This window comes from Pagrus pagrus (genome assembly GCF_965226575.1).
Source record: "Pagrus pagrus genome assembly, chromosome: 3".
NCBI lineage: Eukaryota > Metazoa > Chordata > Actinopteri > Spariformes > Sparidae > Pagrus > Pagrus pagrus.
In genome coordinates, this window is record NC_140187.1 from 11,936,997 (window position 1) to 11,947,217 (window position 10,221).

The following is a 10,221-nucleotide window of genomic DNA, read 5'->3' on the forward strand; positions in this document are numbered from 1 at the left end:
AAAAGAAGCATGAGAGGACAGATAACTTTGACTGGGGGTAGCATGCTGATGTTCAGATGTTACATTACAATGGTACATCTAATATACTACCGTGGAGTAAATTAGTCAAGTCAGACACGGAAAAGAAGAGACAGAGTTGAAAGCTAGCAGGTGACTAAAGGCTTCTTACACAGAATTAGGAGTGCCATCTGAACAAATTTAAGACAGTACCGCACTGCCTTTGAGCCACACACGTCACCTTTTTAATCAAACATGCGATTTGTTTTTCACCTTTAGCCCGAAACCACATCACAGAAAAGAAAAACCCATTAATCATATTTGGAGAATGTAGATCGATGACCTGGAATGTAGCCATAGGCAGTTATCAATTGAATCGAATTTAACAAAAGTGAGGAAGTAAACTCTTTTTTTCCCTTTAATGAATGATGAGGGAGCGCCCCGTCTTCAGGTGACACCCTGTCAATGAGGTGAGTGTGTCTGAGCGGAAGTGGCAGCGCAGAGCGGAGACCGTATACCTCCTCACTTTGGGGATGGTGTGACGCCCGCTGTGAAACCCGCCAGGAGCAATCAGGCGTCAGGTTGCAGACTTATGTAAATACCCCAGAAAAATAGGACAATGTTGCAAACAAACAAACAAAACAAACCCCCTTAAAGTGCCTCCTGTTCTCTTTCACAGGCAAACCACTGCTAGTCAAGCTGTAGCGTTTATCTGAGTGTGTGTGTGTGTGTGCGTGTCTGTTTGAGTGTGTGAGAGAGTGTTGCTGCCTTCTCCTTTCCAAACAGTCATTTCTCTCAGCTGCTGCTGTTTCCCACTGTGTGTGTGTGTTGTGTGCAGACAAGCCCATCAATGACCAGGATACTGAGGTGGAGAGTACGGTGGAGGGGCTGAAAAACAAGCAAGCGAAACATGAAATTAAGTCAGATCTTCATGAAGTGCTAAGATTACCAAAAGCAAATAAATAAATCACAGAATTCAGTAGGATTGATCCTCAAAGGATTTGTGAAACAAATAACCTTCCTTAAGTCCCCAATCACACAGAGACTTGTTGCTGCAGGCAACCGCAAAGCATGTCTTGGGCAAAACGTCATGGTACTTCTTACGGCTCATTTATGCCCAGTGTTAGATACGCATACAGACGGAGCCTTCTGTCCGTACTCTGCGTTCATTTGACTGTATTCTTGCACATTTTCTGAAAGCTTACAGATATGGACCAACGGAGGAAAAGTGGAAAAGTGGACTCTGAGCAGTATGTCGGCAGTGACGGTTACATCATTTGAAACAGACGTATTGTATGTATGTATGTAAAGGGAGAATAAATAAGTCTTTAGGGGTCCTACAATTCAGAATTGATTCACAAACGTTAAAAACATTCAAGCAAGAGACCCCTTTAGGGACCCCTTTCCTGTTCATTCAACAGAACAACTGGTTTGTAATAGTTTGACTTATAAATAGACTCTGAATCAAATTGGACACCAAAGACTCACACCCCCTAGTGCGTCTGTGGAGCAGCGCTGTGTGCGCAACTGGCAATTATTTTATAATAAACAGAAAAAGCACTGCGACTCTGCGCCGTTCCCTGAAAGACTTCAAATTCTCAAAACCTGCTGGAAGAATGTGAGGCACAAGAGAGGAGCATGCAAACCAAGGGCATCATACCAATGTGGTCGGCTGCTAAGATGTCACTACTGGAGACACCATGTAGTCACTGGAATTCAAAGGCTTTATGTCCTTGGTAGCATGAAATGTGCAATGTGAACATCTCACACAGTCTAAATCACAAGATATATTGCATCAAAAGTTGACCTATTCAACTGGTGGCGGTGCAAGAAAACTTCATCCAAATCCAATACCTGAATCTGGATATCTGCTGATACTGATACTGATACCAGAGCTCTTTTTTTCTTGAATATTGTTACTATCATAATAAGTGTTGTTGTCTTTGTTGTTGGTATTACGTGTAAGGTTACATGAGGCTTTGGTTAACCACATAATACACAAACAAGAACACCAAAATGTAATACATTTAGATGTAGTCCAAAGCAATTCATTTGAACTGCAGGTTAAGTAGGCTTCACGAAAAAAAAAGAGTGCAGGGAAGCAAATTGCTATGGCAACTCCTTTCATGTTTTGAATAAATCAAGAGCAAAGCAATGCGTTTTATTAGATTACTAGTCTAAGTGGTTTTCTATACATGAGTTTAAAAATATCCTCAATAGATTTCACAGCAAACCGCCTGGTAGCTGTTCAAATATCTTGTTAACTGACTCTCTGTTGTTAGCAGGGTAATAAACACAGGAGGCACAATTTGTTTTTCTCCTTTTGGCTCCAGCAGGGTTTGTGTCATATTCAATGGATATTATTACATTAATGGAGACAATTTACTTCCCCACAGCTTGTATTGTATATATTGTTGTGGCACAGCATTTGTTTTCATTTATTTATATGCAAAAAGATACTGAAATTGGTGATCAATAACACCACTCTTACCCTGGCTGTATGCAGGATCCATCAGGTGTGGTGGATAAGGTCCAGGCTGCATCATCGGGTACTGTGGGGGCATGCCAGGGTACTGAGGCGCCATTGGATAACCTGGATGTGCATACTCAGTGGGTCCCAGTGGTTTTCCATAAGCGTCATACATGGGCTCCACTGGGTAGCTGGCCATGGGGATCTGCTGGGCTGTTGGTCAAAATGTACAGACTGCTGTGAAGGAAAACTACTTAATGTTTTCTGCTCAAGCGTGGACATAAAGAGTAGAGCTCTCACCATCATAAGGTGTCCTGCCCCTCTGCTGCCTTCTCTGGTAGAGATAACAGCAGGAGCACATGAAGCAGCAGACCATGGTGGCAATGATGGCCACGAACAGGAGGATGGAGGAGGCGATGCCAGCTAAAGTTGTGGGGCTGCGAGGAGAGAAAGAAGAGGAAGCTACAAAGAATTCCTCTTGCTTTGATCATTTAGCCTGGCATTGTTCCTACATCTCTATCTCGCTAATTATGACTCACTTTAGCGAGGATTAAAGCACAGATGGGAGTGATGTGAAGTTTCTGATTCAGACACGCCATTCAAACAAGCTGACCCTGAAATCACATCCGAGTTAATGACACCCTGCATCTCTCCGTCTCTCAAACAGATTCCATCACCTTAGAGTCTCAGAGAAGAAAACAAAGCCCTCCATTTCAGCTCTGCCTCCACCACCCACTGATCTGATCTCCCATCGGGCTTAATAAGCTGCAGGTTGTCTGCTCGAGACTGGATGGTGATGGATGGTTTCCAGCGCCGAGGAGGAAAATTGCCACGTTGCTTTTGTTGTCGCAGTCTCTTGGGTGCGAGCTTGCTTAGTCCAGCACTATCAGGATCCCCCGCAGGGGACTAAACACCGCAGATAGCACAGATAGCTGATGTAACAGAACGGCTAATGTGAACATATTACACTGTGGGGACCAAAGCAGGGTCATTAAGTCAAATGTAGCCAATGGGACATGAGGACAGGACAGTTTAAGAGTGTCTAAACTTCAGACTTTGCTGGCAGAGTGCAGGGTGATGGTGGACAACTACTTTCCATATATGTTAATACAATGGACATGATGTCTTTTAAATCCAGTTTTACAGCATGCTTTCATTGAGCAAATTTCACATGGACACCAAGTTAGCCAAGCTCTCGGTTGCCACCAAACTGACACCATCTAATATGTGGGTAGCTGATGTCTAGCCAACGTAATCATCAAGAAACCCACGTCACGTTGGAAAAAGGTTTTTGAAGGGCTTGGGAATAGAGTATTTTGATCAATTCTTATTCTTAAACATACATTTAGAGCTAAATTTGAATTTCTTGATTTCACTAGATAAGACTAGCCCTTTAAAATACAGGAAAAGATACCCGAGTAGGTGTTAAAACTCTTTTGTCCCTCTGTTAGCGAAGCTCTTTCACTCAGGACATAACGAGGGTGTGAAATGAGGACTTGCACGTGTCTGCAACAACCTGCCATCGCTTTATAGAAGATGTATGCTCAGGCAGCGCTGCATGTACTTGAATTTGACCTACTTATGCCTGCATTTGTCTGTGCGATACATTTTGTGTCTGTTATTTTATACTACGTATTTGTACATGGCAGCCCATATGTCCAAAACAAAAATTCACTAGGGACAAATGTCGCAATCTTAAAAATAAATGTTTTCAATCAGCACTAATCCAAATACCATTCGGTGATGCAACTCTACATTAACTTATGACAGCTGTCTGCCAAATATATTGCAAAATTCCTCCACTTCAAATGCAATTCTTGTATTTAATCATTTATTGCAATCCTTATCTCGTTTTCATGGGTATTTGAAGCCACATCTTGCAGCGAAAGGGATTTTTGTGCAGACTTTCCTTAAGCAGGATGTTAAAGTGTTCTGTCTGCCTAAAGGAAATGAAGGACATGCGATCCCGCCGTGATAGCCTTGAATCGTGAACACAAACGCCGACTCTTGGTGTTGAGTAAATGAATAAATAAGTCATTAAATTAAATCCCTGCTGCTGCAGCCGCCGTTCCCCACCTGAACTGGAAGAGCATGCAGCGTTTCTGCTCCCTCTCTGTGATCATCTTGAAGGCGTCCAGGCAGCAGTAGCGCCGGTGGCAGTTCCCACAGCAGAATGTGATGAGAGGGCAGTCGAAGCCGTTGTGCCAGGTGCCGTTTTTATCCACGTACCACAGACAGTCCTCGTTCCCACTGACTGCAAAACAAACGCAACAAAAAGTGTTAGGCCGTGCGACTCTACAGGGTAGATGATCAAAAAAGGTAAAGAACAGAGGGGTGCAGGGAGAGAAAGAAGGAGGACGCAGCAGGTCAGACAGAGCTTCTTCTCTTCATACGATCTCAGTTTCACGGACGTGCTTCTGTCTCTGTTTTATGACACATTTTCAAGGTGATTTACTGCTTTGTTCTGCCTTCAGGAGAAAATAAATATGTATGTTGAACATGTAGAGGCTCTTCTTTCTTTACATCTTTCCAATTCCAGGCCAAACACGGTCATGATGCATTATTCAACGGTTCCCTGTGGCTGAGGTTGAAAACTGATTAGGGCTCAAGTAAGGTACCCAGGAGATTTAAATGACTTGTATGTCTAAAATAAGTCTATTCATTAATTCTCAGAGTTTTTCCTATTTATCGACTTGTTGTTTGGTTTATAAACACCAGAAAACTGTCAAATAAAGGCTTGTCCAGGATAATCAACAGTCCAAAAACCCCAAATAATTGATTTACCATGATAAGACCAGGCAAAGCAGCATAATCCTCACAGTTGAGAACCCAGACCCATCAATGATTTTTATTTTTGCTTAAAAAAACGATTTAACTGACTGAATCATATCTGCATATGATTAACTCTTTTCAAAAGCCAGAAATGAAACAAAATTGGAGAAATAACACTCCGATGTGCAGCGTTACAGTTCTGTGGTCTGTTGTGTGTTGAGCAGCCATCATTACCAGGTAGACCTTGAAAAGGAGGAGAGGAAGAATAAAATGATTCAGGACTACAGTCTGCAGAGTGGAGGAAAGAAGACGAGCAAGTGAGACAGGTGACATTATAGTGTATGTATGTGCAGGCAGCGCTGCATGTACTTGAATTTGGCCTACTTATGTCTGCACTCGTCTGTGGGATGCACTTTGTGTTATTTCTTGCATTTATGTTCTATACAAATCTTTATGTGGCAGCCTTTTTGTCAGACAAATTTCCCTGGGGATAAAAGAAGTAATCATAAATCTTGAATATACATTTCACCGCATTGAATAGACACATGTGCATGTGATTTACTCTTTGCAAAAGCTAGACATGAAACAAAACTGAAGGAATAACACTCAGATCTGTAATGTTTTAGTTCTGTGGTCTCTCAGGAGACAAAGGTACACATCCAGACTAAGAAACACACCATCTTTCATAACAATAAATGCACAGTTAGACCTAAATTAAGTTGCACGGAGCTGGTATAATTATGTTTTCCACAGCAGAGAATTGAAGTCACTATAATTACAGCCACGTGCGCGCAGGCTGCTAAAAGTCACAGTGACTTTTACATTTAACATGAGTTAACGCAGTCTGAGAGAGCCCTGACAGATACCGCTTGTTCAACTATACAATCCCACTGGATAGTGTTTGTAAATTAAAAGACACATTTATTCTCGGTGAGCGGCTCTTCATTGATGAGCCGAGGATTTTTCCAAGTGTATTAAACTGATGGAAACTCCATTAGAGGATGTCTGCAGTACAGTGTTCAGCCAAGATCTGTAAAGACTTGGCTCCTGAAGTGGTTTAGAATAATTTGAGATGACCTTTGAGTGCTGAATAGAGAATACTTACTCTGCCGTTTGTTATCAGAAAATCTATTATTGTGTAGTATTGTTTGTCTCTGTGTTGCCTCTTAACTTCTTGAATAATAGTAGAATAAAAGCATACATATTACATAACATATTGCCTTGTAATTAATGCTGGGTGATACGGCTGATGATACAGTAAATCTCGCCATTTTGAAATCTCCTCAACACATCATCGCTAATGTTAAGGTGCAATATGTAAGACTTGACCACCTGTTGAATTCAAAGCAAACAGAGTGGTGTGGCGATGACGTATTCTTGTAGGCTAACCCAGAAGTTAGCATCACTCTGGTTCACTAATCACAAAGCCTATGGGATTTTTAAATTGGATTTTTTAATATCGCAGGAAATAAGCTCTGTGACAAACACAAGCTTACGATTCTTACACGTTTTATTCAGCAAGATAATCCTCACAGATGATACAAACACCACCTTAGAGATTTTCAAAGCGCAAGTTAAATCACTAGAAGTAAAAAGCTAATGTCAGGCTATAAACAGACTACAGTGCGGCCGCATGACTTAAATGTCACCACCACTAAGCGTCTTACTACGCAACTACAATACACATTTTCTGTAAATTGATAAATCTACGAGTCGTTAAGTCAGAGTTGCAATAGTTTGTAACTACAGTCGGCCTGTAAAGAAGGACCGGTGAGTAGATGAGTCTCTGTGTTTGTAATAACCTCTGCAGTCTCATTTAGCCACTTGTTAGCAACCACCATTTTTAAGACACATAAATGCTTTATAATTAAATTGTGGGACATTTAATGATGTATTGTATGTCTCTTAAGCCTGAGGTAACCACAGACCTTATTTCAGGCCCATAATTGAAAATCAATTAAAAAAAAATGTCATGGGCGTTGAGACCAAGATGTGCAAAAATGCTAGCTGATTTCCAGGTTTTAGGACTACAAACTACAGTGCTCTATAGGGGGCAGCATATCGCTGAAGTTACCGCTAACTGCTGCCAACTGTAGCAGTCGTTAGCTAGTTAGGTCGGTTAGCTGTGCAGCTAGCAGTCTGGACTAGACTGGACTTCATAGGACCAGGGTAGCGTTTTAGTTTACACCACAAGCCAGGGGCTAAAGACTGGGACGGGTCAGGGCTAGCTGAGTAGCATGCTAACTTCAGCCATAGCGTCAGAACTGTTAATACAAAAATGTGTTATTTTTTTCCAACTAAAATTCTTACATATTGCACCTTTAACAATATTAGCTGACTACCGGTTTTTCCTATTCAAATAAAAAATGTTTAAATATTTGTCATTTCCAGAACAAATAGTTTGCACAAAAACCAGTAGGACTAGCTCACAGACGACTGAACTAATGGAGGCTAAATGTGGTCTGGCACGGAGCAGTGACCGGTTTAGTGACAGTTACCCAGGCCTGAATTTAACATCGAGGTTACGGGATCACACGTAAACATCAGCATGAGCTCATGGTGGCTGCTGCCCGTGAGGCTGCGGAGAGATGTAGAGAGTCTGCTGAGAGACAGACAGCGGCCATGCAGGCGAGCGCAGACGGGGCTTGCACGCCTCGGACCGTTACACCGCTAGCTAGCGGCTAGCAGCCATGATCTTACCCGGAGAGGAGCTGAGGACGACGGTGAGCAGCGCCAAAGTCAGCGCGACGAGAGACATGTTGCCCGTTGGAAAGATCATCCTCATCCCGAGTCAAACCAAGCGAGGTGAGATTTCAAAGAGGAGCTGTTCGCATCGGTGTAAATAAACGAGAAGAGTCGGGCTAACGCTGCTTCTCAGACATTATCCAGCCTCGGGAACAGCACTGGAGACGGGACGGCTTTGTCGATCGGTAATTTATCCGTCGAAATGACACATCGCGGCTGTGACGCCGTTCAACCGGGACGAGGGGGGTGTTGCCTTTCCTGGACGTAGGAAAAGTGGCCATCGGATCGAGCTGCGGCTGTGAAAAAGCAGATCTTATTAATGAAATAGTCTTGCTATGAGTATAAATATTATATATTTTACTCCATGAGCAGCTTTTTTGTTGCAGTTGGTCGAGGTAATTTAAAAGCTTGTATATAACTTTAAACTGCAAACACCTCCAGACTTATACAGACATTTCTGTCTAAAATTAAACCCTGAATATCTGATTTTGCAGTTTAATCTGGATGTTTCGTCTCTAAATTAAAATATTTGTTTGAGAAATTAGTGTTTGCATCTCTAAGTAGTGCAAAATATGGCTGGTCAAGGCACTGAGATTTTGAAAATCTGATTAAAAAAAAAAATGTATTAGTGGAAACATCCTGCTAGATCTTTATCATTTTGTGTAAGAAAATAAGATTTACAATGCAGATAAAATGACTCAACAATGAATTTGATTTTGAAAACTGCATATGTTTTGTATGAAAAAGAATCTACAAAATATGGAAAGTATCCAACATGTTAGAACATTTAAAAAAAGAAAAATCAATCAGATTTATTAGATTTTAATTAAGAGACAAAACATCTTGACTGAACTGCAAAACAAGGTCTGTAAGTTTTGATATAGACAGCAATGTCTATAAATTTGGAGCTTTTTTTCAGAAAAACGCAACACTATGAAATGGGCCTTCGTCGTTACACGTACATTACTTTTACTTTTCATATTTTAAGCACATTTGGCTGTGATTACTAATGAACTTTCCCTTCACACTAAATTTTCTTTAGGTTATAGGTTTATAAAGCTGGCATGTACAGTAGGTTAGAAACTTACTCCATTACTCCATGTTTACTAGTTACTCATGTTTACGAGCAGCCCTGAATGCACCCTGAGAGGTCAGAGCAATCCCCCTCCCCTCCCTGCTCCTCCCTACAAGGACGTTATATTAGTGGGGAGAGAGAGAGAGAGAGAGAGAGAGAGAGGGAGGGAGAGAGGGGGGGGAGAGAGAGAGAGAGAGAGGGAGGGAGAGAAAGAGGGGGAGAGAGAGAGAGAGAGAGAGAGAGAGGGGGGAGAGAGAGAGGGAGAGAGAGAGAGAGAGAGAGAGGGAGAGAGAGAGAGAGAGACTGGACACAGGCTGGATTTCAACATGCACCTGATAAAGACAAGAGCTCCTCTTGATGTTACAGAGTGAGACTAAAGGCATTTCCTGTTGTGAAGATTTAAACATCATGAGGAAAATTATAATAAAAAAAACAGGTGAAAAAGTCAGTTCATCTCTGTGTTTAGGTTTAATGCTGAATGCAAAGAAAAGCTTACTGCTAACAGCTCCACTCTGTGGAGAATCTGCAGCCTCGTGTTTAGGTCCCAGGGGCGTCTAAAATGAAAAGCTTTTTAATGAATACCTAATATCAGGAGATAGAGCATTTATAAACACAAACTAATAAAGACAGCATGCAAACACATGTGCCTGACTAGACCTCTTCTGTCTGTGCAAACGTGTGCAGAATTTAGCCTAGTTTGGTTGCACCTGAGGCAGAAGTAACACCAGGCCTGTGTTTTTTTTAGCACAGGTGTTAGTAGTATTAACAATAACAATGTGACAAAATGTCCCAGTAACACCAGGACCCTGAAACTGAAGCAGCTTAAGCGAGAAACAGGCAGCAAACATCACTGCAGCCTAAACAAACAGCAGCTCTCCTCTGGATCAAATGATACACTGTCAGTAACTTAATTATGTGTTTACATGCGTTTAAATACATATTGTGCTTTAGCAGGTACATATCATCACTCCGTAAATCCTGCACACCGCATATACAATGCAGATACTGTACATATAATACTTCCTGTTCTGTATATAATCTTTGCACTATTTCTATTTGTTTACAATTTACAGAAACACAATATTTTTTTTATATATTCCTATTTTTTCCACCTACTTACATGCATGTAATAGTTCCATGATTATTTTCTACCTGTATTTTA

General features: G+C 41.5%; 1 protein-coding gene across 1 annotated transcript; it reads right to left on the bottom strand.

The window, feature by feature from the left end:
• Positions 1-22: 22 nt before the first annotated feature.
• Positions 23-8,220, bottom strand: shisa4 (shisa family member 4). The gene is made up of 5 exons (XM_084348950.1): positions 7,940-8,220; positions 4,544-4,721; positions 2,768-2,904; positions 2,489-2,680; positions 23-885 (listed from the first exon to the last, which is right to left on the bottom strand). The coding sequence occupies exons 1-5, from the start codon at positions 8,022-8,024 to the stop codon at positions 845-847; spliced, it is 633 nt and encodes a 210-aa protein (XP_084205076.1). The 5' UTR covers positions 8,025-8,220; the 3' UTR covers positions 23-844.
• Positions 8,221-10,221: the final 2,001 nt, after the last annotated feature.